General features: G+C 34.1%; 2 protein-coding genes across 7 annotated transcripts; one reads left to right on the top strand and one right to left on the bottom strand.

Moving 5' to 3' along the window:
• Positions 1-948: 948 nt before the first annotated feature.
• Ostdelta (oligosaccharide transferase delta subunit) lies at positions 949-19,710 on the top strand. 2 transcript variants are annotated; one of them, XM_071725227.1, is made up of 11 exons: positions 949-1,144; positions 10,273-10,481; positions 10,676-10,801; positions 10,969-11,129; positions 11,335-11,474; positions 11,558-11,933; positions 12,645-12,824; positions 12,938-13,169; positions 13,288-13,500; positions 13,752-13,923; positions 18,316-19,710. In XM_071725227.1, the coding sequence occupies exons 1-11, from the start codon at positions 964-966 to the stop codon at positions 18,462-18,464; spliced, it is 2,139 nt and encodes a 712-aa protein (XP_071581328.1). In that variant the 5' UTR covers positions 949-963; the 3' UTR covers positions 18,465-19,710. The 2 variants fall into 2 exon arrangements, with proteins under 2 accessions (XP_071581328.1, XP_071581329.1); XM_071725228.1 differs by lacking the exon at positions 18,316-19,710 and adding an exon at positions 14,001-15,828.
• On the bottom strand, positions 19,600-25,282 carry LOC139786066 (dynein regulatory complex subunit 2). 5 transcript variants are annotated; one of them, XM_071725230.1, is made up of 7 exons: positions 24,614-25,281; positions 23,505-23,782; positions 22,813-23,102; positions 22,234-22,356; positions 21,729-21,851; positions 20,587-20,828; positions 19,600-20,531 (listed from the first exon to the last, which is right to left on the bottom strand). In XM_071725230.1, the coding sequence occupies exons 1-7, from the start codon at positions 24,623-24,625 to the stop codon at positions 20,364-20,366; spliced, it is 1,236 nt and encodes a 411-aa protein (XP_071581331.1). In that variant the 5' UTR covers positions 24,626-25,281; the 3' UTR covers positions 19,600-20,363. The 5 variants fall into 5 exon arrangements, with proteins under 5 accessions (XP_071581331.1, XP_071581330.1, XP_071581333.1 ...); XM_071725229.1 differs by having other exon boundaries at positions 21,618-21,851; positions 24,614-25,279; XM_071725232.1 differs by lacking the exon at positions 19,600-20,531 and adding an exon at positions 21,618-21,654 and having other exon boundaries at positions 20,647-20,828; positions 24,614-25,282.
• Positions 25,283-27,591: the final 2,309 nt, after the last annotated feature.

Here is a 27,591-nt window from a genome sequence, read left to right on the forward strand (position 1 = left end):
AGTTGCCAAAAAGCGCAAAGTTATAGCTAACCTTTCTTGTGCAGGTATAGCTTTTCTACATATGGTGTCATTTTTGGAAATCTGTTTTCCAACCAAATTTAATAGATATTCAAACTCAGTGGGAGACATTCTTGTGAAGTTTTTATACTGTCCACTTACAGATTGAAATTTTAAATCACGCAATAAACTTGAACCACTGTATATTGTACGATTCGCAAAAACTGTTTTTATCCACCACCGACGTGGCTTCCTTGTTTTTTTTTTTAATAGATAATGAAGAAAAATGTAGCTAGCAGCTGCTAATTGTACAGAGAGAGACATTGTCTCTACAGCAGACAGCGTGAGACTAAAGATACGGGCGTATTAGGTGGAAAACTCAAAAGAAGATACAGATACGGGATACGGATACGAGTAAAAAACAAGATTTTGGTGTATCATTATAACCAGCGTATCGATACGCGATCATGATACGATACGGTGATACGATACATGTCTGGACCCACCTTAACATATGCTGTAGGATTTTTAGCACTTGGGTGATGTTTCTGCACGCAGCCCTGCGTAAACAAATACTACGTTTACGCGAGCGTTACTTTTGTAGTAACTTACGATAATTCTTTCGCGTAAACGGGATTTTCCTTCGCGTAAACGGGATTTTGTAGTAACTTGCGATAATTTACTCCGCGTAAACGAGTGATATATCGTAAGTTACTACAGAAGTAACGCTCGCGTTTACGAGTATACTACGTTTACGCGAGCTTTACTTCTGTAGTAACTTACGATAATTCCTTCGCGTAAACAGGATTTTCCTTCGCGTAAACGGGATTTTGTAGTAACTTACGATAATTTACTCCGCGTAAACGAGTGAATCATCGTAAGTTACTACAGAAGTAAATCTCACGTAAACGTAGTAGTAGTACTAGATGGAAAGCTCCCATTGCTACCCAATGATCAACCCCCTAGATGGCGCAGGCCATAGCTATATGTTCTATATGTGTCGATGACCATTCTCAGGCTTCTCTATGGTATATAGTTCACTGCATTTTCCTGACACGCGCAATGAAGACTAGAGAAGGCCATTTTGTTTGGAGATTCGACGTGGCGGCCGGATTGCTTGGCAACTGGCAGCTCGACATGATTCTCTGTAAGTACCACGCAAAAACGTAATTTTTAACGTCGTTCGTCCTTTAACGACGGTTGAGATTGCGCTGCATAGAGAAAAGTATGGATCTTCCTACTTGAACATAACGTGGTCGATTCTTCGCACCACGTGTTCGAAACGTTTTCTCATATGATTTCGACGTTATATTACTTACAAATTCAACGGCGAGTAAAATTATATACTCAGAACGATTGCGGCGATAAATTGATTATCTTACTCAGCATCATCATACTAGCTTAGACTGCGTTCCGATATTCACTGCAAGTACTGAAAATCTATGGTTTACGTAACGTACACTATAGATTTTCAATACTGACAGTGAATATCGTGCCCTGTCTAGACCAGAGGATAATCCTACTTGTGGCTTATCAGTGAGTAGTGTACACTACTCACTAGGAGTACATTTCGTTTTATGCACGATGTGCATAATGCATCATTTATCCTTGTTGTTCACCGAATGTTAAACATGGATAAATGATGCATCATGCGTAAAACGGAATGCATCCTAAGATGAGCCACAAGTAGGATCATCCTCTGGTCTAGACTCTAGACAGGACATTAGGTTAACTCACTCTTTGTCTTTTTCTAACGTCCCCCTTAGGCCGGTATTCATAGTCGGTTCTTATATTTAAGACCGTCTTAAGTACAATCTGAAGATGTCATTAACCAATCACAAAGCCGTATTAGCATTTTGAGACATTACTTAAGCCGGTCTTAAAATAAGAACCGACTATGAATACCGGCCTTAGAAAGAGACAAAGAGTGAGTTAATCTAAGGTTAAAAGTTAACCGACGTTTGTGGAACTGGCCCTAAGGCCCAGTTCCACAGTGGCCGTTAGCTTAACTAGTAGTTAACTCTCACTCTCTGTCTCTTTCTAACCTCAAAGGTTAGAAAGAGACGGAGAGTGAGAATTAACTACTAGTTAAGCTAACTGGCCACTGTGGAACTAGACCTTAGGCCCAGTTTCACAAGTGTCGGTTAACTTTTAACCTTAGATTAACTCACTCTTCGTCTCTTTCTAAGGGGGACGTTAGAAGGAGACGAAGAGTGAGTTAATCTAAGATTAAAAGTTAACCGACACTTGTGAAACTGGGCCTAATAAGTCACAATCTTGCCGGATTATGATCAAGTATTTGGAATAAGATTTATAATTGCACGCATGCATAGTGTATTACGTGAGTACAACTGAAGGAATGAAACTGATGGAACATGTTTTTGATGTAACTTAAAGTAGAAAAAAATTGGTCATACATTAACGGTTACTCATCTATTACGGATGGCTTACGCACTCTGCTACCAAGATCAAGGCCAGTATTCATATGAAATATTCTCCCATTGCACATTGAAACAGAAGCAGTTATTGCTAGCCCGAATAACTGCTGCAGTAGATCAGATTCAAAACATCCCTGCAATCTTTGAGTGTGAGATAATTATTGCTTCGACGATGTCATCTTTGTATTAAAATTAATGGAGGAATTTTTGAGCATTTACTGTAAAAAGTGATTACTTTTATGTATTTGTTACGTCTTTTGTTCAAGATTGAAATACAATTTGATTTTTCCACTTACATTTATTGTTTAGCTCACAAACTGTAGTATTGTAGTATAAAATCATGTATTAAAACTAAATGTCGGGAAGAAAAATAGTATTAAAAAACGTTTATTTTTAAGTCTTCCTGCAAAATTTGTCGGTCTAATTTTTTAACACCCTGTATACAATATTGTTTATTATATTAATTGATTCATATCCTGTGTATAAAAGTATTAAGATAAGGTAATTAAAATATTAATATTTTTCCAGATATTTTATCTTTTATGTTAAAATATACTAGAATAAAGTAAAATATCTCAAACTATATATATTAATTTTTTGATTAATATTTTGAGATTTATTTTGATACCTTAATATTAGAATAACTAAAGGATTTAGGCTCAGTTTCACAAGTGTCGGTTAACTTTTAACCTTAGATTAACTCACTCTACGTCTCTTTCTAAGGGGGACGTTAGAAGGAGACGAAGAGTGAGTTAATCTAAGATTAAAAGTTTACCGACACTTGTGAAACTGGGCTTTAAAAGCTAGACTTCCGTATGCGACCCACCTTCGATTTTGATCTACTTTTGCAGGTATTACTTACGTACTAAAAGAAGTCGAATAGCAGTGACAACTTATGAAAACGATTAGTTCCTTAAATATTCAAATTTTTATTTTGCTAGATTTCGGATTTTTGTTCTGCGTATGTGGTTCTCGGGACAGCATTCGAGTTTTCAACTTTCCACGCGAAGCGAGATCCACCCCACTCCACCTTTGCTTATAGGACGAAACAAGGTTTATTATTTTACGATTCGGGTTTTCAACTTTCCACGCGAAGCAAGGTCCTCCCTATCACAAGCAAAAAAATTTTTAGCCGTACAACTATGACGTTTTTTACCCTCGATATTTTACAGCTAAGGGCGTACGCCCCCGCTAAACGCACCAGCGGCCAGCAGCCAGATTTGCGCTTTCTTAATTTGCAACATTGCCACAATCGTTTGAGGTTGAAAATTTCCTTAAATAAATGACGTTGGTATTTTCGTAGCCAGCTCTCGGTCTAAAAGGAGTCAAGTTGCCTTTGAAATCTTCTTTATGCTTCTACACACAAAGTATTGCCACTATGTATATTATGTGTTCCTCAAAATTATAAAACTTTGAAGCTTCTATTTTTTTTCTATTCAGAAAGCAAAGGTAGTTAAGGTATTTGAATTAGACATTATGTATATGTGTGTTTGTGTGTATAGGAAAGAGAGAAAAGTATTTACGAAGAAGTTAAAGTTATTACAATTAAACATTTTATGAAAACGTTTAAGAGACACGGTAGTGTCTCGCGCCAAGTACGACTCTTTTACGCGAACGCACGAGTTGCGAGTACCCGAGATTTTGAGATATCAATAACGAGTGAACGGATCAAGTTCTAAGTAGGCTTGATCGATAGCTTGGGGTCGATTTATATATCCGTAAAACTAAACTTGATGTAATGTAACGTACAGAATGGTACAATCGGCGTAAATAATATCTTCCACCTGAAGTTAGCTGCGTTCTGGGATTTCTATATTGCACGTTAGTGCTGGTCTACAACCTTGCTTTAAAGAGTATTTAAACTCTAAGCCGTAAGAAATTGACCAATTTCTTACGGCTTAGAGCTTAAATACCCTCTAAAGCAAGGTTGTAGATCAGCACTTATATGCACTATAGAACGCAGCTAAGTTCAGGTGGAAGGCATTATTGACGCCCACTGTACATATGGAACATTCCATGCCAAATTGACCTGGGTCTGACCCTCGATCTCTCGGATTTGGTCCGCGATTTTTTATGTTGTTTCAGCTCTAAAATGGACTAAGATTTTTTTTTTAGAGTTTTTTAAGTAATAAATACAGAACAAGCTCGTGTGTATATAACAAATAGTCAAGGGTAACGGCCAATAACGAGCGAAACAAGATGTTGAAAATTTGAAAATGTATATTAATATATTAAAAACGGGACGTTTCGGCAACACCGTACCTTTATCAGCCTAATAATTACAAAAAAATAACCGAATAATCGAGAACCACAAACATATCCACATCCACATAAGCACGGTGACAATTACTACGTTTACGCGAGCGTTACTTCTGTAGTAACTTACGATAATTTCTTCGCGTAAACGGGATTTTTAGTAACTTACGATAATTTATTCCGCGTAAACGGGTGAATTATCATAAGTTACTACAGAAGTAACGCTCGCGTAAACGTAGTAAATGTTAAAAAGTCGCAATCGCTATATAAATACGGTTGTTAGTCCGAAGATAAGTAAGGATTATCGTGATATTGTTCGTCGAAATAACCCGGCATCGAGGCGCATTTTCAAAAAATTTGCATAAAGGGTCCATGATTAATTCCTCAGTCGACAATGGGAATGAATCGAGTCAAGCTAGCGAAGTCTGCACGTCACCATAAAGAGTCAACAGTTAAAAGTAAAAATGCGTCTGAATGAGAATAATGTGGAATCAAGAAGTAATGTTTACAAGTACCGTACTGTTTCGAATCCTATGTGTGACCTTTAGGACCTTTTAGGAGTCACACATAGGATTCGAAACAGTACGGTACTTGTAAACATTACTTCTTGATTCCACATTATTCTCATTCAGACGCATTTTTACTTTTAACTGTTGACTCTTTATGGTGACGTGCAGACTTCGCTAGCTTGACTCGATTCATTCCCATTGTCGACTGAGGAATTAATCATGGACCCTTTATGCAAGTTTTTTGAAAATGCGCCTCGATGCCGGGTTATTTCGACGAACAATATCACGATAATCCTTATTTATCTTCGGACTAACAACCGTATTTATATAGCGATTGCGACTTTTTAACATTGTCACCGTGCTTATGTGGATGTGGATATGTTTGTGGTTCTCGATTATTCGGTTATTTTTTTGTAATTATTAGGCTGATGAAGGCACGGTGTTGCCGAAACGTCCCGTTTTTAATATATTAATATACATTTTCAAATTTTCAACATCTTTGTTTCGCTCGTTATTGGCCGTTACCCTTGACTATTTTTTAAGTAAATTTGAATTACTTATAATTTTTGAAACCAACATATCGTTGGTCACAATTTAAAAATCTGAAAAAGTTATCAAAAATCCTGTATCAGATATCAAAATTTTTAAGCCTTGACCCAGAGTGGGCCGGCGTTCGCTTTTATTTTTTTCGAGCTTTTCTCGAACTTTTTTCGAAAAAAGAAACAGAATTTTTGAGAATTTTTTCAGATTTTTTAGACGCGATTTTTTTTTAGAAAATCGCTTCGAAAAAATTTGAAAAAATTCTCAAAAATCTTGTGTTATTTATAAAAATATTCAAGCAACAACCTACAGTGGACTGACTTGTGCTTCTAATTTTTTCAATGTTTTTTTCGAAAAGAGTTTGAAAAAAACTCGGAAAAAATAGAAACAAACGCCGGCCCACTCTGGGTCAAGGCTTAAAAATTTTGAGAATTTTTTCAGATTTTTAAGTTGTGGCCAATGATATGTTGGTTTAAAAAATTATAAGTAAATCTAAAAAAATTTATTAAAAAATCTGAGTGCATTTTAGAGTTGGAACAATAACAAAAAATCGTGGACCAAATCCGAAAGGTCGAGGGTCAAACCCAGATAGATTTGGCATGGAATGCCCCATATACAGGGTGAGTAATTTTAATCGAAACGCAGGCAAATATCTCGAAAAATATGGAAGATACGGAAAAACGTTTCAGACAAAAGTTGTACTGTTTCAAAGGGGACATAAGATGATGGCAATGATTTGACCTTGGATGGTTGTTTGAAGGTTACGTGAACGTCACCTTCAATTTCTTAAATGAAATATCATATTATAGTATATCGTTTGAAAGGGCATAAAAAAAGAAAATTTTGGCGCAAACCAGAGGTCGATACCAGAGTCCTAGAGAGAGGCGACATTGAAGGAAATGGTCTGATTGGCTAACTAAATCACGTGATTCAGTACCATATTGTTTCCTACTGTTTCTTATTATGGTAAAATAAATAAGATTAGTTTATAAATTATAAATATACAGATAGACGGTCTGTTTCTTACAAACACATTAGAAATAGAGACAAGCTCCGCTATAATTTCAATATATGGCCAAAAACGCTCAAAATATTTATAAAAGATGTGACTTTACATGTCATCTTGCTCTGACCTGTTTTGACGTCTTCTACTCAGATTCTACTAGGCCTATCTGAACTTCTTGCACAGTTCATCTTTTCTCTTTTTCTCTCCAACGTGAAGTTGTCAGATGTGGAGAAACAAGATGGCAACTTTTCGATATATTGTACGATATCGCACAATAGTTTACGTCACGTATACTATAGATTTTCAGTACTGGCAGTGAATTAAGGATGTATTACGTATACCTTCTCAGCAAAAAGCATAGTAATCTGAGAAATCTAATATATATCGGTTGTATGCATACTTTAATGGTTGACTATTATTGCATATCATAACAAGGACATTAATATTACTGATTTGAGTGATTTTAACCATTTTTTATAATTACTGGCAGCGTATTTGTAAATATTCTTAATAGAGGTTCAAAACTTTTGGCTGGGAATCTTGTCTGAATCCAACTGCTAGAAACAAAAATCATACATATATAATCTGGATAAAGACAAAAAGTAACGGTTAAATATGATCAAAAATATCACGCAACAGTATAAAATATTATTATAAAAGGTAAATAAATACGCTGAATACAAAAATAAAAAGAAAAAATATCGAGCGAACAACATAAGAAGACGTGGCAACACCTCACTATATTACTTTTAACTGTTGGCTGCTCTGAACGCCCGACCGATAGTACCCTTTATATCATTGACATGCTGAGAAAAGGGAAGTTAGTAGTGAGGTCAAAAAATGTTGAAATGTAATAAAAACCCACTTTTAAGATATAAAGGCAAATGAGACATCAGAGGCCGTATATAAACATCGGCTGAAAATATCGGAAACCGGCAGCAAAAATGTGAAAAACATATATAGTTACCGAGCTTGCAGTGCGACGTTGCCGTGTTTTTAGGGTCGAACGTCAAGATCTGTGAAAGTGCTGCAGTTTTTATTTCTTTTCTCAGAAACTAGTCAGTGAATCATCGTGAAAGGACCCCGCACAAAAACCTATGGAAATGGGTTCTCGGCGAATTTGTCTCAAACTTTGGGAAAATGCTGTTCATGTCATCCTGATCAAAATTTCTCATGGCAACAACTCTCTTTAAAGCAGTATTTTAGCTCCAGGAGACCTCAAAGATGGATATTTTATCACGCAATCACAGATGATTTCACCCATTCAGCTTTCAGAATAATGATTGTGTGTGTGTGTGTGTGTGTGTGTGTGTGTGTGTGTGTGTGTGTGTGTGCGTGCGTGCGTGCGTGCGTGCGTGCGTGCGTGCGTGCGTGCGTGCGTGTGCGCGTGTGCGCGTGCGCGCGTGCGTGTGCGTGTGCGTGTGTGTATCGCATAACCCGCACACGCACGAGCACACGCACGCACACACACACACACACAACACACACACACACACGCACATACACGCACACAATCATTATTCTGAAAGCTGAATGGGTGAAATCATCGGTGATCGCGTGATAAAATATCCATCTTTGAGGTCTCCTGGAGCTAAAATACTGCTTTAAAGAGAGTTGTTGCCATGAGAAATTTTGATCAGGATGACATGAACAACATTTTCCCAAAGTTTGAGACAAATTCGCCGAGAACCCATTTCCATAGGTTTTTGTGCGGGGTCCTTTATTGAGAATCTGTGCCAATGTATCCTCTATACACCGTAATTTTTTCAAGAATTGTTCTCTATTTTTTCTTTATATTCTGAATGCATATATTTGATAATCTGTCAATCTCCATAAGAATTCATACGAAATTAAAAAGTTAATAACTTTTAAACGGGTCAGACAATCGATTGCAAATTTAACACAGGTTTTTGGGATATATAAGTGCACAATCTCTGTAAATTTCACCTTCATCCCTCTATTTTGACTTAAGCGATATACATCCTTAAGTGAATATCGAAACTCAGCTTATCTAGGACTCTAGTCGATACGTTGACCTGTTCGGGAGTTATGTAGGGTAAATAATTGGCTTTTTTGAACTTTTACTTTAACCTTTGTTGTGCACACCTCTTCGAAATTACGTATTATGCACAGGGGGTATGTCATACCCCAGTCACTTAAAACGTTTATTACAGACGTACAATTCGTTATTTTGACTCAAACAAAATTGCTGGCTATTGTTCAAAGCTTCCAAAATAAGGTCTAATAGGTTTCATTAATATTTTGCAACATAAAAGAATTATAAATGATATGTTAACTAAAAAAACCGAAAAATGGACTTTTCACTAAAAAATGTATAAAAAATTTAATTTTTAATATTTTTTAATAATTTTTGCGGGATTACTTTCTTGAAATACTACACTTTCAAGGAAAAATATTAGTTTATAGCGGAGTTGAAAAAAGTATATTTATTTTGCTATATGAAGTCACGCGTTTAAAAAAAAAATGAGAGCCAAGAGCAGACTAAAGCCGGGCGGGCAAAACTATGTATAGGATCTTGAAGTGTTATTCTTAGACTATAGGTAGATGGCAGCACAGGTCCCGATTCGCATTGTACGTAATAGAAAAACGCGTTTGAAAATACGCTGGGGTATTTTCTACCCCCAGTGCACAACAAAGGTTAAATAACTCCCGAGTTAACGTATCGACCTCTGGTTTGCGCCAAAAATTTTCTCTTTTTATGCTCTTTCAAACGATATACTATAATTTGAGGGGTTCTATTTAAGAAATTGAAGGTGACGTTCACGTGACCTTCAAACGACCATCCAAGGTCAAATTATTGCCATCATCTTATGTCCCCCTTGAAACAGTGCAAACTTTATCTGAAACGTCTTTCCGTATCTTCCATATTTTTCGAGATATTTGCCTGGAGCATTTAAAATGGGACACATACTCTGTATGCCCTATTGTTCCGCAAATGTCGGATTTCTGACTCTATTTTGAGACGATTTTTCTTGTAGCAAAATTTTCGCCGAAGCTTAGTTTTCGAGTTATAAAGGAAATAGTTACCTTATTACGGGCTGATACGGGTACAGGAGGTAGACAGGGGTGGTGCGACTCACCGTCGCGCGTCGCGGGCGCGATTCACCGCAATTCACCGTCCGCTGGATGTAATCCGTTAACGTGCAATTCACTCATTTGTAGAGATAATGGCATGGTATATCGATAATTTTTTGTCACGTCGATGCGAAGATGATCGGCTCGCGGAGGCGAAGAATGAGGCACCTGTTGCTATCAGTTGTCGCGCCACCCCTGCCTACCTCCTGTACTCGAATGCGATAATAAGGTAACTATTTCCTTTTATAACTCGAAAACTAAGCTTCGGCGAAAGTTTTGCTACAGGAATAATCGTCTCAGAATTGAGTCAGAAATCTGACATTTGCGGGACAAGGTTGTTTTGAATCACCCTGTATGCTTTGACGGTGAATGTGTTAAACATTAATAACTTTTGTTGCTATGAAGCACATAACAATATCTATTTTTTTAGCTGCTGCACTACCATTGGTATTAGTGGCATTATGTTCACATTCTGCGTTCTCAGAAGTCACACAATCAACAAATTCTTATTTGTCTACGGCTGATAGAGTGCGTTTGAAAAGCGTCCTGAAATCAGGATTTCAATTAGACGATGTACCATCAATATACTACGCTGTCAGTGGATACAAACTCCTCGGAGAAGCTATATCAAAAGCAGATGTAATTTTCTTTTTTCATCTCATGCATAACTATTATTTTTAAAGATTAAAGGCATATACGAATTATATTGTGATGAAAAGAATTATATTGAAATCCATGATTTTTTGATTAGTCTTTCTGATTTAGAATTTTCTTTACTATAACAGATAATATCTCGAATTTTTATATTAATAGGCTCATTTATACTTGTTTAGACCATCTGCAAATACTTGATAAAATCCAATGGAGAAAACATCACACCTGAAACGGCATTTTATCTTGCCTCCACATGGAAAGCTATTGGAGGCTGCCAAGAGTTTTCTACAAGTACCGTGACAAAGGTGATGTTTGTTGGCATTAATAATCACAAAATTATATGATGTCTGTAATAACTTTTGTTCTACTGTATGAAGAATAGAGACAGTGATTATTCCGAAATAAAATATAAATATTATAGATAGTGTTTGTACACACAACACAATATATAAGCAATATTTTATTTATATAGATATTGACAAATGTCATACAAAAGGACACTTCTACGGTTTCTGATCTATATTATGCAGTGAGTGGTTTAACAGCTTTGTCACAAGAGATACCTTCAGCCAGAATCGACAAGTTGGTGAAATTAATTCAAGCAGCTTTAAGGAAAGATGACAGTTTATGGAAGTGAGTTATCGTATGTTATGTATAAAATGATACATATTAGCAATTAAAAATTACATGATAATTGTAATGATGCTTATGAAACTTTCGTTCTTCTAGATATGAAATATGAAGACAATAATTATTACTGAATCTTATCTTAAAATTATAGATTGCTATTATTTTTATTATGGACAATATAAGAGTTAATTCAATTTTGTGTTATTAGTTTGGGATACGTATTTCACATTGCTGCAGACATAGGCACACCAGCTGCATTTGCTTTTGATCGCATCGAAGATGCTGTGGTACAAGCAGATGAAGTGGATGGCCAGTATCTGCAGTTTGAAGGCGGTCTTTCTATAACAAGTATACATTTAGTTCTTATTACATATATAATTCTAAATTAATTGATTCTATATTTTAATTAACTTTAAAATAAATTTGTATAGGTTTCCTTGTTAATGGTATTCTTAAATTATCAATTTCGTTGAAGAAAAAGCCGCCGTTGAATTTCCAACAGACTGTCAAATTGGGTAATTATCTTCTCTCGCGGCGTTCCGTGCAAACGACAAAAGGTGTTACAAATTTGTTGTCTGCTTTAACTGCCTTGGTGGTCGATAGTTCCGAAAAGCCTGTTTGCATAACTCTAGCCGATGGAGGAATCATTATATCTAATAACCAACCATTAGTTACGGTTAAAGTTTGCGATATTCTTGGTCAAGCATTGCCAACTGTGCCCACAGTCATTGCAAATTCAGCCACACGAGTAGGAGACGATGTCGTTATTCTCAGCAACGAGAATTTGCAGCCATCTACAACGGACAAGTGAGTGGTGTCTATTAAATATCCCCAATACTTTACTGGATCAGCTTTATTATGCTGATATCAGTTATACCTTGGGGTACAGCAGTAATTGTTGAATAATCCCTTTAACCTTTTTTTACAAATGTAATTAAGGTTAAGAAATTCAACGCACAATACTTTCGCTAATATTGTTATATGTGTTACTCAAAACTTGATGTGACTAATCAATATTAGTTCTATCCATAGACATAGTATATCTAGACCTATCACCGAGCGTTTGTCTTTATTTGAAGATTAGGAGTATAGGTACACGTAGAAAGAGAGGCACTCTGTTTAGAGACCGTACGTTCTCTTGCTCGCGTGGGCGTTCTCTCGTTCGTACGCGTATGAGAGAGAACGAACGGTCTCAGAACAAATCTACGTGCACCTATACCCGACTCCTCAACACTCAGTCTAGATATACTATGTCTATGGTTCTAACAAAGTCTTTCGTCAATACTACTACTTAAATCTTGTTAACTACTTGTAAATCTATAATCAATATATAGAATTTCTGTTGATCTTCATCACCTAGAATTTGATCTTGTAAATTCTAGATTTAACTAATTAAAATGACTAATAAAGGGATTTTGTTAGAACCAATCTTAATCAGTTAAATAAGGTTTTGATGGATTTCAAGTTTTATTAAAACATATTTTTCAATGTGAAATAATATACTGCATTTGTACACAGAACTCTGTTTACGATGAACCTTATGAATGTGAAACCTGATCGTGGTTTTTACAAGATATTAGTGACCGCGGCTTCCGTCACGAATACAATTACAGTGAAGGTCTTATCTGAAGCAATATTGGACTACTTAGAGATCGGCACTGGCGATGCCGATCAGACCACTCAACCAAAACTTACGAGGTACTTATATATCTTATGATGCTTATTCGTGACATTTTATATACTAAATTTAACTTTTTTTAACAAGATAGTCTACATTTATTATATTTCTTGCAATAATTTTATTTTTCCAGAATAAACACGGAATCTCCTTCGGGCAAACTCGAACATAAAATAGAAGCTGATTTTCAACAAAAGCTAGTCATGCGATTTTTGTTGCGTGATTCTGCCAATAAGAAACCGATGCGCGTGCATCAAGCCTTTGTACGCCTTATATCCGTTTCCACATCTACCGATAAGAAGCGAGGCCATGAAATCTTTTTCGTCGCCGAGCCTGATGCCGCTCACGTTTACAAATTCGACATGGTAATTTTACGCTATACATTTTGATCCTTAAATACATATATCTTTTTATGCAAAAGCTAAATTTCTATATAACGGAAGTACATTCTTCCGACGTGTTAAAATCTTGCAAATATTTCAGCCGGTCGGAACAGCAGCTGCAAATTTTGGTCATCAGAGTGGAGAATATAACATGGAGTTGATCGTTGGTGACGCTGTGATCAGCAATCCGTTCCGATTCAACATTGGCACGGTAATTCTGAAATTTCCCGAGCCGACTTCAATGGAAGGTGCCGATAAGAGCGTCTCTTACAAGCAAAAACCGAATGTGTATACAACCAAACCGGAAATAAAGGTAATTCTTTTCTCAACTTATGTACATGATACATGCCAATGCTCGTTAGTGGCAGAAAGTCTCCAATAATTTTGTCACTTCCAAAACATTGGCAAAGAATTACGTCAAAGTTAGTATAATATATTCGCAAAAGTAGCATTTATGCGCAATAATTTTTATGCTTTGACGAACATTGACTTCTGTCTTAAACATTGCAGCTATCACTGAAGTGCTTATCTGAAGATTTACTCTTGTTATTTCTCAAATTTCAGCACATGTTCCGCGAGCCTGAACGCAGACCTCCAGCATTCGTGTCAAACTTATTCACAGGATTATGTTTGGCACCAGTTTTGCTGTTGTTGATTTTATGGGCTCGGCTTGGCGTTAATATCTCGAACTTTCCCTTGTCCCTCAGCGCGATTACATTCCACCTTGGATTAGGAGGTAAATATCAACTTGCTAATAGAGTATACTTAATATATGAATAGACTGCAGGTTTTTACGCAAATGTATATTTTTAGAAAAGCAGGAAAATAACATCTTATTAATTTATGCACAAAAATATTAGTTATTGAAAAGTGAATATTTTACGAACTATTTCATATTTTATGTAAAAATGTGTCGGAATATATGTATAGTTCGTAAATTATATTTTTACATAACATTATTTTTATTCTTCTATATACACAATTTCGAGAGGAACCGATTTAAGAAATGTAAGAAAATTCACATGGCTTTGTTTTAAAAAATGTAAATAAGGTAATACTTAAGGAGAGCTCCTTCCTCACCGATTTCGCTGAATTTAGGCTTAATCGACGCGTTTTTGCACAAAACGAACGAATCTGGCAGAAAAAAGTCCCGCTCTGCCCCGCGAAGCGAGATATTAACTGTTAAAGTTGACGACTATCAGGTTATGAAACCTGTTATAAATACATAAATATATATATCATATACATGAGACATATATATATATATATATATATATATATATATATGTCTCATGTATATGTCTCATGTATATGTATATGATATATATGTAGGGGAGACCGGGGCTAAGCCGACAACGGGGCAAACTTGACACTAGGCTTTTTGCCAATTTAAATCTATCGTAGAAACTTGCCTTTCCTACTGTAAATGCGTCTTTATGTGCCAGTATTATCAACGGAATTTGGTAACATTCTGAGTTATAGTGTAATTTTTAACGCGACATAAGCGTTTTTGATAGTGAAAAGTAATTTTTCTGATCTCTCGAAAATGTCTACTCTTTCATCGAGCTTTACTCTTGCGAATCTACCGGTAAGTGATTTTGATGGGAAATTTGATGCTCTATATGAATCCGATAATCGTTTTTGGATATTTTCAAAATTTTCATGTTTTTGAAGTGACAAAAGTGAAAAACGACGTCCGGGGCAAAGTCAACACCACGCCGTTTCGTCGGCTCCCAGTAACAAACGATGCTTGTCATGCAGCCGTATAGCTTATGACAAATGTATGCGCACGTCCGATCGCGAGTTTACCTGCATTAATTGTTTTTCAGACATGAGTTTAGATGAAGATAATTGAAAGTTCAACAATTTTTGTTCTCATTATTTCAAATGATTGTTCTAGCTACTTTATTCCGAATTTTTGTACTTTTTAAATACACAATAAACAATGTATTTTCATTTTCAGACAGTAAAAAATAAGTTCCAGATCAAATTGTGTCGATCAGACAAAGTGTTGAGTTTGCCCCGGCGGAGTGTCGAGTTTGCCCCGGCATTTTTCAATTCGAAAATTTGTCTTCGCGTCACTTTTCCTTTCCTGGCGGCAAAACAAAGCGACGTACAGCAAAACTTCCTGAATCAATTTTGTACCTGAAGAAACACTCTTTAAATATGTACCATTGAATTTGCCTAAAAATTTTAATTAAATATTAAAAATTGCCTTTGAAAAAATAGTGTCGGCTTAGCCCCGGTCTCCCCTATGTATATATATATTTTTTTTATTAATAAATATAGGGTGTTTTCTAAGTAAGTAAAAAAAATTGAAGAGGATATTCCGTGGCTTATTTTAGGAAGAAAAGGTCCTATAAACTAGGGCTCGCTATTATACGTTTAAACGGAAACACGTTTATACGTATAATTAGCATATCCGTTTATTGGAAACGTTTTTCCGAATACACGTGTTTTAAGTCTAGGGCCTGATAAACGTTTAAACGTTTAAACGTTTACACGTATATTTATAGCATATCCGTTTACTAAAAACGTTTTTCCGAATATTTTCACGTTTTTCTATAAACGTTTATTATCCCTTTCTTAAGTGTTTTATTTTTGAATGTACTTTATTAATAAAATATTTATTACAAATATAGTCAGAGTTGGGAAGTAATGTATTATTTGTAATATCGTTACCGTTACTTTCTTTCCGGTGACGTCGTCACATTTTTACAGTAACGGAAACGAATTCGTTACTTTCATCGTTACTTTAGTCATTTTTATTCAATAAATCAGAAGTAATTAGATTTGTTCGCGCTGCTTGCACTTCTTGGACTTGGAACAAAACGAATACGCATTCGGATGCTGGTATAAAAGCAAGAATGAATCACAATTAGTGATTGTTTTTAGATTATTGTTATTACATATTGTTGTTAATATGACGCACTGTTAAACAAAAACGGTATAAAAAAGTATTCTTTTGTTCAGATTTGGATGCAATTTTGACTTAAAATGAAATAAAGCATATAAATAATAGTTAATTTTGTAAAACACTCTCTTCTACTCATAAATGAATGTACTTACTAAATATACGAGTAAATGAGTTTTTGTTTAAATAATAGCGAGTCCTAATTTTGACGCGGGGGAGGGGGGGAGCAAATAGGGACAGACAAAAGCACGAGGGAACGACACAGTTCGACAAGTTTTTGTCACGCGTGCTCGCATTATCGACGACATCCGCGAGTGAGAGCGAGCGCATGCACGCACGTTCGTACGTACGCATGCACGCACGCACGAAATAACAATGTATAATTTTCTCAGTGATGATTACTAAACGTTTACTAAGCGTTTACTAAGCGTTTACTAAGCGTTTATTAAATGTTTACTAAAAGTTTACTAAACGTTTACTAAACGTTTAAACGTAAACGTTTTTCTGGAAGAAAATGTAAACGGATAAACGTTTCACGTTTAAACGTTTATTCGAAAAACGGAATAAAATCAGAGCCCTACTATAAACATGTCCTAAACTGCTTCGTTTTCAAAACAAGGTGTCAAAATAGTGAAAAAAATGTTCGAAAATCTGGAAAAAGTTTAAAGATACTTTATTCAAATTTGGTATGCATAGGGAAGACCGGGGCTATCTGTCTACACTTTACGCTTTTTTCAAGTTTACTAAAAAAACCTATAAAAATATTTGGCTAAACATTTTAATGGTGTAACCTTTCAACTTTGTTATAAAAAAAAAATTAGAATTGTTAATCTTTTACCATTTTAAAGAGATAAATTTTTTAAGTAGGCAAGTCAAGCGCAGACAGCCCCATATGGGGTTATAATCCCGAAAACCAGGGCCCGTTTTAACCGTTGATACGCCGATGGTCCTCACAAAAACATGGCGGAAAATCGGAAACCAATAGATCAAAGGTGCCGACAGAGAATGAACATACTGGTTATACACTGTGGTCAAATATCTCGAAAAATATGGAAGATATAGAAAAGCGTTTTAAACAAAAGTTATAGGGTTCAAAAAGATCTATATTTACTGATTTTATCAGTTTGACCATAGGTAGCGTTGTTAAGGTCAAGTCAGGGTCACTTTAAATTTTTTAAATTGGACTTCCTATATTCTTGTAGCCCTTGTCGAGACGTTTTCAAAACACTATAATAAAGTTCTCTTTCGTTAAAAATTTCCTGAGATATTTTGCATTTGAAAGCATTTATGCTTTTCAATACTCAAAATAACTATATTTTTCAAACTTTTTTTGTTAATAATTTTTTGTTAATAAATTTTTAATAAAGAACAAGTGATGGCTAAAATCTTCTGAAGGTTACGCTACTTCAGGAGAATAACCTCTATAATATATGTGAAGGAAAACTGATGCGTGGCTCTAGGGCTTCGCGAGTGATTAGAAACTCAAAGGTCCGTGGTTCGATTCCGGCCTTCATCCCACATATACCTCGTTTCAGAGGTGGAATGCCCATTTTAATAGGTAGTGAAGCTAAGGATTAAAGTTCCATATGGATTAATATCCGTTTAAGAGTTTAAAAGAATTATTGTATAGTGAAAGATGGTCGAAGGGAAAAGAGATTGATTGAAATTGTATATATTGGGCTTAGAGTTGTTTGTGTCAAATTACCATTGAGTAGAAGACACCTTAATCTCCCTCAGGACCGAGGGAATCCGAAAAAACCCTGTGAAGGAAAAGGTCATTGAGGGGAGGTTTGTAAGGCTAAACATTTACCGAATAAAATATCTAAACGTTTTCCAGATTTTCGAAATTTTTATATTTTTTTTACAACTTTGACACTGTATTCTGAAAATGGAGCAGTTTAGGGCATATGTTTGTAGGACCTTTTTTTTAAATAAGCCGCGGAATATCCTCTTTAATTTTTTGTACTTATTTAGGAAACAGCTTGTATAATTTAAAAATATGCGATATAAGAAATACACAATTATGCCCGATATTGCTTGACAGATGACGTTATATAGTCTATCTGTTTTCATCGGGCGCATAGTATGTCGTGATATTTTTCACAAATGTGAACACGTTTTTGTGTCACATTTGTAGCCCAAATTCACTACAGAAATTAATTATGTCCACCACATTGACAAGTTGATATATAAATAACTATCTTATTTTTTTAGGCATCTTCGTGCTATTCGGTATTTTCTGGTTGAGGCTAAATATGTTCGTTACTCTGCGATATCTTCTTGGTTTTGGTGTTGTTACATTCCTCGCTGGTAACAAAATGCTATCTCAGATAGCACAAAAGCACAAATCTACGCTACGTTAATTTATACACTCTATCGTGCAAAAATTCTGAATCGAGTTGCAGTTACAGTTCAAAGCGCATAATAAATACAAGACTCATCAATAAGGTTCAAAGTGACTGATCAACTCGTTAACGTGACAGAAACATTGTGTCGCACTATTTTCTTTTGTTTCAAATGTATATAAATCACGAAACATGTATTCCGTTTACTTTATTATATGCATCTCTTTGCTACAACCTGAATTGTTTAATAATTAATAATTGACATAGGAATATCTGGACGGAGAACAAGGAACTTTCTTAGACGAGAAGCTGAAGCTTGATTAGACTCGTAACACATGCACGAACGCATACGCACACACAGATATGTTTTCACGTCCCGTGGCGTGATTTTAACCGAGGCATCTTTTTTATATAGTATTTAGTCATATTGTCATCAACTATCCAGTTTTAGATATTTCACATTTTCCATTTGGAGGGGTTTATATAATCTTTGTACGTTAGCTCATCACTTAATTACTTCTTATCTATCTTTATATTTACTTATATTATACAGCCTTGATTGCACCATATTATTTTGCCTATTTCACTTAGGAGAGTCCACATTGCTTTTAGAGGTTTCACACTAATGTTCTTTAGCCGTCAATGTATGGATATATAGAAATCTTTCTATTTCACGATACAGTTTACCTGATCATATCTGTTACCATAGACGTTTAATCTCAATCCGTTCCATAGACATTCAATTTCAATCTGTTACCATAGACATTCAATTTTAATCCGTTACCATGGACGTTCCAATCTCAATCTGTTCCATAGACATTCAATTTTAATTCGTTGCCATAGACATTCAATTTCTTTTCCTCCTCAAGCTTCAACCCCGCGGAAATATGCTCCGTCCAAATATTCGTACGTCTATGATAATTGAACACAGTTTGTTTTATATTAGCGCTAATGGCTGCGTTTAGTGGAAAAAGTTCCTCAGTGAGTGCTTACTGATTCTTTATTAGGATTGTTTTCTACAGAAGAACCAATCATATGAAAAATCACTGAGCGTTTTTTAATTAAGCTTCTTTTTCCGCTGAACGCAGCCAATTGATAAACTGGAATTATAATCCCGCATTGTAAATCTAGGCTTGAGCTATAAAAATTGATGTTAACATTAGTTAAGCTATCTTTATTTGTATAATGTTATATTTTATACAAACAGTAATAAAACATCGTCGTGTATAATGTCGACAAAAACGAATAAAACAAAAAACACCGAGTCTGGAATTTATATTTAGACCAAGTAATGATGTTACACTTTACAGTTATGTAAAATTTCTAATATAATGAAAACTATAATAATTATGATTATTCAGCATGGTGATGTAGGTTATTAATAACACTGCAACAAATAATTACTTTTTTTTTAGCACAAGAACTAACCTTGCGGCATTCGATAGTTTTTTGAACGCAGAAAACGATCCCGTTTGCCAAATTGCTCTATTACGTCACAATTTTGAGATATTTGCAGTTAAAGTTGCAAAAATGGGCTATTTTAGTGTATTTTGACATATCATAACTACGATATGTGACGTATCAGAGAAGTTTAATCAACCCTTTCAACCCTTAAAAGTCCTAACAACATACTTAATTTTGATTGCGATTAAACTTCTCTGATACGTCACATATCATAGTTATGATATGCCAAAATACACTAAAATAGCCCATTTTTGCAACTTTAACTGCAAATATGTCAAAATTGTGACGTGATAGAGCAATTTGGCAAACGGGATCGTTTTCTGCGTTCAAAAAACTATCGAATGCTGCAAGGTTCGTTCTTGTGCTTTTTTTTGTTGTACAGTGTAATTGTACCTATATTAAAACATAATAGATGTAATTTATTTGCCATAGGCGGGAGTTAACTTATATATTTTATACTTTTTTCATTTTTCTTTGCATCATGTAAGAACTGATACATTCACGTAAGTGACTCGACTCAGCCTTTAATTTATTCCTCTTTGATTGCAATTGCATAATAGTTATTTGCGCAAGGCCAAATCGCCGCCAAAAATTCATCAGATCTTGAAAATTTTCTGTAATCTATAGGTGTGTTCTTTTAAAAAAGTCAACAACTCTATTAGATGTGCGTGTATACCTGGCAAGACACATCCCAGTCTGACAAAGAAAAAATTTGATGCGACGAGAGAGTCTGCGAGTTTTCCGACTCCATATGACCAGCAAACGGGATTACTTTCTCATCTTGTGTTTCGTACTTGCGACAGATTTGCATAAGTGTGAGTAGTTGTTTGCCTTTAACTACAAGACGCTTCAAATGTTTTATCGTCTTGTTATATTCGATCGACAATATTTTCAATTGATTCTTGTCTTTCGTCTGCTCTGAAATCATTTTACATATCTCAATACGGGATTGCTAAAAATTGTTTATCAATAATTATAGTAATATTACGATTTAATAGTGAATAGAATATAAAATAAGATGTAACAGTAGTATATCATTGTTGTGTAACAATTTGTTTTCACGCATTTAAAAATTACGAGGTATAAACTAAATTTTTAAAAATTGTCAATGAAGATTAAACCATCAAGGGTTTAAGGATGTATCGGAGGTACAATCTTAGACAAAAGTGCATGAAATTTGAAATACTTGAATATCTACGCCTAACGCATAGTAAATCTAGATGTAAGATACTCAAATGATAGTAGGAGTCTTATTTTTACTCCTAGAAAGGTATTTTTTACTTTACAAATGTTTTTTCATCGAGATACATTCGTGCCGACAGCACAATTATCTCAAGTTATAATTTATTTCTTTAAAACGGTGTAGTGAAGACAATTGAAACTTGGCAGATATTTTCATCTATTCGTATACTAGATGTACAAAAAATTCAAAATATTGGTAGCGCTCCTTCAACATTTTTTTAGCTGTTTTATCCGTCAAAATCGTCTCTTCCCATAAGAATACGTGTAAAATCAGTGAAAATTAAAATCGTTATATCTCAGCAACCGTTTAGTGGATTCGTTTCTACTTTTTTGTAGCACATCAGGAAGACTAAAAGAACATTCTCACAAATTTTTATCCACTTGGTAGCGCTTTGAAAATTAGGTCCGATACATCTAAGACTGTACCTCCGATACATCCTTAAATAACGCGCCTGATATATACACCTGAAAAGAGGCGATTTTTTACAGTCCAGGAAGCTCTCTGGAAGAAGTCATGTTCCGTCAGAATTTCAGAGATTTCTTTCTTGGCTGTGGCATCGTACGTCATTATTTTACCTCGAAACTTGCGTATTTCTTCGAAAAGGCTCGCTGTACGTAACAATTGTTGCGTTATTATTTGTTGGTCTTTCTTGTCCTTGTCTTTGAGTGCCTCGTAACATTTTCTGTGATTTTTCGTTTCTAGAATGATGTCATATTGATCAAATATTAGCTTGTCTATTAGATATGACCTTAGCATAAAAATAATTTGCATTTAATAGACGTGCAGTTGCGATATTTGCATTTTTGAATTCCATTTTAAAAATGTTATAAAATATTGCTTGATTATAATTATGAAATTGCCTAACAGGCAATTATATATTGTATTTAAATTGGTTTTTCTATAAAATATTTTATAATTATATATGTATATATATATATATATTATAAAATATATAATTTATTTTATAATTAATAATTTTATTTAAATTAGAAATATTTAGCATTAATATAAACAAAATTCATTGCAAATGTAAAAAAGCAGTGAAATGCGCACTATTAAAAATAATAAATATTTTCTTACTATTTTGGTAATCCGACAGAATTCGTCGAAGATTTTCCCAGGAGCCTTGCAACTGATTTTCAAGTTGTGCTGCAGAAATTCTTCGTATATCCTTACTGTCTTCCACGAATGCATCAATCTTACCTTAATTGAATTAAAAATTTGCATAAAGTTGCATCGGCTATCGTATATTTTATCGTTTAAGTATATTAAAACGCTATACTTTTCATAAGGTCCACCTTCGTTAAATAAATCACCTATTATTATTATTAACACATTAAAATAAGATTTAGTATAAATTAAGTTTTACATTCTCAGTTATTTGTGATATATGTACAATTATAGTATAGAATTGAAAGCATCGGCTATCATGCACTTTGATTCGAAAATATTAAAATACTATATAGTTTTCATAAAGACCACATTCGTTAAATAAATCACCGTTAAATACATTACCTATGTTATTAACGCGTTAACATGAGTTTTAGTATAAGTTAAATAAGTTTCACATTTCAAACTATTTACGATATACGTACAATTATTATACAGAATTGGAAGCGAGCAAAATTCTGATATATAAAATTTATGCAAAATTAATACTTAGTGTGATGCTTTTGACATTGTTCAATGACTCTTCCAACTGTCGCTGAACGCCGTGAGTAATTGATTGTAACGAAATTTCGACTTTGTTCTGCTGATAATAGATTTGGTTAATTCCGGCATCCGTCTGAACGAGCGCCTCATTTAAAGCCCTTCGATAATTTCTTTCCTCGCGCTCCAGTCTCTCTCTATACGACTTCAATAATCGATCTATGATTTCAATATGTGATCTTGTATTTCTTTGATACTGTTCTTCGGCCTCAGCTAGCTCGTCCATCAAAAAACTTATTCTGAAAAAGGTTGGATAGTAAAAATATTTTTAAAGGATATTTTTCTTGTAGAAAAATATCCAAATTCTCGTCAACTAATTATATTAAAATTAAAATCTTTTTTTTTATATTTGAAGACTTTATCATATCGGTTATTAATCGGTTTATGTTCTTCGACTATTTTTGCTTCCAACAATAGTACAAATAAATTAGCGTATAGCGTAACATTTCAAAAAATACTACAGATGCAATGTACACAGTGAAGTAATCGATACTAAAGGAAAATCCGTTCAAGGATAAAATATTTCTTTAACCACTATTCAAATTTTATTCAGTTGCGATGTGAAACTCTGAGAATGCACTAAACAAACTAGTTTATCGCCGCGATTAGCCAATTTAATTTAATGTAACACATATGATGACCTGTAGTCCTTGATATCGAGAGCGCGGTCAAAATTGCGCCACGCAATCTCCACGTCTTCGGCGATCCGCGGAATTTTGATCCTCATCATCATCTCCCACCATAATGTCCGGTAACGCATTGTATTTAAAGTACTCAGCTCAATCTCGCGCATTAGACGCTCTTTCCGTAACATCTGAGCGTGTTCCTCAGCTTCATGCTGCTTTTGGGTCTTGGCCCTCTGTTGTAATTCCTGCCATCTAACCGCTGTCTCCCCTTCTTTCGCATTTGAAGCCGGTATCTTTAATATATTTTTAAAAATATATATTACATGATAAAGAGCATTTCTTTACATATACGCAAGAGAGGCCTTTTTTATAATGAAATAAATATTTAAATTACTATTAATATTAAATGTTAAATTTCAAAATGTTAATTTCTTCAATAATTATTTAATATCTATCTGATCGTGTGATAGAATTCTCGCGCTCAATTAATTTCTCGATTGGTCGATAAATATTTGTGAATATATCATACTCTCTCACAGTCTCAAAATCCTTTTTTCTAAGTGAAACAATAACTTTCTCGCAAAGTTCGCGTATGCAGAAAATTCCCGGATAGATTTTTATAAAATAAATTATGTAAAGTATATAAAGTAAAATAGTAATGTACAAATTAAACGTAAATAAAAATAAGTATATAAAATAAATTACAGTTTGATAAAATTACAAATTTATAAAATTATAATTTGTAAAATTACAAATTTACCCTCTTATAGATAACTTTATAATAATGAAAAATAGTTTTTACATATAAAAAATATTACATATCACAATGTCACTATTTTTCTGCATAGGAAGAACTTTTCGAAAGATGCAAAAATTGTTATAAAAGGAAAAAACAATTTTGCTAAAGTATCTAAAAATTTACTTAAATACAGATCTGAAAATAATTTTTTTGGACTATTAAAATAATTATTGTAGAACGCTCAAGCTGGTTGCTAGAATGTCAAAACTTTTTTGCAGCATTATTATCATGCTTTTATGGTCCAACAAAATTATTTTTAGTATTTAGCTAAATTTTTAGATACTTTAGCAAAACCGTTCTTTCCGTATATACCAGTCTTACTTACCACTGGATGCATTTTTTAAACCGCGTCGTGATGACAAGGTTGCACATGCCTCGATTAAAAATTTTTAGGCTAAATTTGTCTATTTGTGAAACGTATGCGTTTTTCGTGATTTTCTTCTTTTATATGAAAATTTATTGTATACTCCGTCCAACAAGAGATCATGATTGATCAAACGTAAATAATGATAGAGTACAGAGCCGCAACAAGGTGTTCGCGTTAAATTATTTTTATTTTTAATAGATATTTTCCAACACTATTAAAAATAAAAATAATTTAACGTGAACACCTTGTTGCGGCTCTGTGCCCTGTCGTTGTTTATGTTTGACCAACCATGATCTCTCGTAGTTGGACGGAGTATATATGTATAGTACATTATATACGTTATTCCGTTCAAGACGGAGTATATATGTATAGTACATTATATATGTATAGTACGTTATACGTTCAAGAAACGTATAATTTCTTGAACATGAAAAGGATGATTGAAGAACGTGCACGATATATGAATTGATCAATGGTATTAGGAATAATTCGCTACTCGTCGGTACTCGTACGATGTGGGTACTCGTACGATACGGGTACTCGAAATATCTCTGGGTACCCGCGGAACCGATTTGCATCTGTATACAACGGGTAAGGCTGGGGCTACACTATGTGCGTTTTCGCGAATCGGATTCGCGAATCGTGCATTTGTATACCATGTGTGCTTAGCACGAATGGCATACAAATGCACGATTCGCGAATCCGATTCGCCAAAACGCGCATAGTGTAGCCCCAGCATAACAGGCGAGCGGACGGGGGTACCCGGATACCTAGGTACCAAGATACTTGGGTATCCGATTCTTTCTCCGAGCTGTAATTCGAACATAACCTCAAATTTAAGAATTATATATTAATTTCAAGACAAATGAGCTATATAGTATATATAGTATATACTCTAAAAGTCTGCGGCTATAACTATTGCTAGGCGCGCTTGTATATAACATTGTTACAATACACTAATATTTTAATAGAAATAGACTTATCATTGGTCAATGACCTTCCAAAATGCTATAAAAATAGCTAATTGCCAAGGGGAGAGGCGAAAATTAAGTCATTTAATTACGTATAATTAAATGGTGGTGTAATTAAATTAGCATCTCTTTCTGTTACCGTGGCCAGATCGTCAACGGCGAGGTCACATTATATATGTAACGATTTACATAAATTAAAAAGAGACATAATATATTCACGTACACGTTTCCCTTTTTATCTCTTATTTTTATTTCTTTTTATATTTATTCTTTGTTTTTTGGATGCATTGCTAAATGAGATTTCTGTAGCAAAATGTTAATCGCACACGACATTTTTTATATAAAAAAAAAGGTTTGTTTTCATATGGTTTTCACTCTAGTTGTGTGCTGCAATTTGAATTCACAGAGAGTATGTACGAATATTTGACTTCAATGCATTATTCGCTTTGCCTCAACACAAGATATTAATTTTATTGTTGCAATTTAAACCTATCTTATTGTTATAGTGCGATCAAATTTTTGTGGTTAATGTGGTTATAACGTGTAATGATAGAATAGAACATTTTAGAACGTTATTTTCTTAACTTAAACATATTGTATACAGAGTAAATTAAAATAAATGATACAACCGCGGGCGAAGGATTGAATCTTCGAAAAATAATGAATAATTACAAAATATTATAATGAGAGAAATAACTTTTACATTTTTTTTTTTAAAGTAAAATGGCGATTAGATTATACAATATTCTATATATAACTATATCTTATATATATATATATATATACATAAGATTATTACGTTTATATGTATATGATTATACGTATATGGACAATTTTTTCTCATTTTCTCAAACTTCAATTTTTATTAAAAAGAACAAAACGTGATTTAATTATTTTTTAATACTTTTTATATTTCTATATAATTAATAATTATATATAATTAATAATTATATAATTAATAATTTTATATATATATAATGTTTTTATACAAAAAAATTTTTACTGGGCCAAGAAACATCAAAAGATAATAATTCGTCAAAGTATAAAGCTTGGTAAAATATTAACATACTTTGATATAATTTTAATATCATAAATATTTTTATTATTTTTTATACAAATATAAAAAGTTCGTACAAATATTAATATTACGAATTATTAGGTGTTATAAATATTCAATATTGTCTAGCAAAGGATTGTATGAGGCAAAGCGAATAATGCATTGATTTCAAATATTCGTACATACTCTCTGTGAATTCAAATTGCAGCACACAACTAGAGTGAAAATCTGCATGAAAACAAAGCTTCCTTTTAATATAAAAAATGTCGTGTGCAATTAACATTTTGCTATACAGAAATCTCATTTTAGCAATGCATTCAAAAAACAAAAAATAAATATAAAAACAAGAAATAAAAAAATGAGAGATAAAAATAAAAGATAAAAATGTGTTTCAAAAATAAAACATTTGCGACGATAGATTAATACTAATAATAGCCCATGCATGAAACCGACAGAGATCTTCCGTGACAAAACGATTTTAGACCTACATTATTACATTTATCAAGTACTGATTAAAAAAACAAGAGCTATCGAATTAAATCACCAACGATCGTATTGAGTTTTGCTTTTAGCGCTTCTCCCTCGATTTGTTACGCTAATTCGTGGCATTTCCAGGTGGAAACGGAGATACAGAAAAGTACGCGCAGAGATAGAAAAAAGTCAATGTTCCGGACAAAATCCGGAATTCCCTGTATAAATTCGTATGTTAATTTTGTCGTCTAGCATTTATTATGCGTTACGCAAAAGAGATGGAGACGCGCCCGTTCCTATCAAGGTCGCGATGAACATGACTCTTCCTTAACGTCTTCACGAACGAAAAGACGAAGGAACGAACGAATTCGCTTACTCTCTCTCTCTCTCTCTCTCTCTCTCTCTCTCTCTCTCTCTCTCTCTCTCTCTCTCTCTCT

This window comes from Temnothorax nylanderi, unplaced genomic scaffold, assembly GCF_030848795.1.
Source record: "Temnothorax nylanderi isolate EJ_2023f unplaced genomic scaffold, tnyl_v1.0 TNYL_tig0946_pilon, whole genome shotgun sequence".
NCBI classification, from domain to species: domain Eukaryota; kingdom Metazoa; phylum Arthropoda; class Insecta; order Hymenoptera; family Formicidae; genus Temnothorax; species Temnothorax nylanderi.

What these genes read in the sequence shown, in the direction of transcription:
- Ostdelta (XM_071725227.1), top strand. Translation starts at nt 964, where the DNA reads ATGGCGCAGGCCATAGCTATATGTTCTATATGTGTCGATGACCATTCT. An exon ending in AGGCGGTCTTTCTATAACAA is followed by an intron (nt 11,475 to 11,557) that starts GTATACATTTAG and finishes AAATTTGTATAG; the next exon opens with GTTTCCTTGTTAATGGTATT. An exon ending in CAGCCATCTACAACGGACAA is followed by an intron (nt 11,934 to 12,644) that starts GTGAGTGGTGTC and finishes ATTTGTACACAG; the next exon opens with AACTCTGTTTACGATGAACC.
- LOC139786066 (XM_071725229.1), bottom strand. An exon ending in TCTGTCGGATTACCAAAATA is followed by an intron (nt 21,852 to 22,233) that starts GTAAGAAAATAT and finishes ACATCATTCTAG; the next exon opens with AAACGAAAAATCACAGAAAA. An exon ending in ACTGGGATGTGTCTTGCCAG is followed by an intron (nt 20,532 to 20,586) that starts GTATACACGCAC and finishes ACACACCTATAG; the next exon opens with ATTACAGAAAATTTTCAAGA.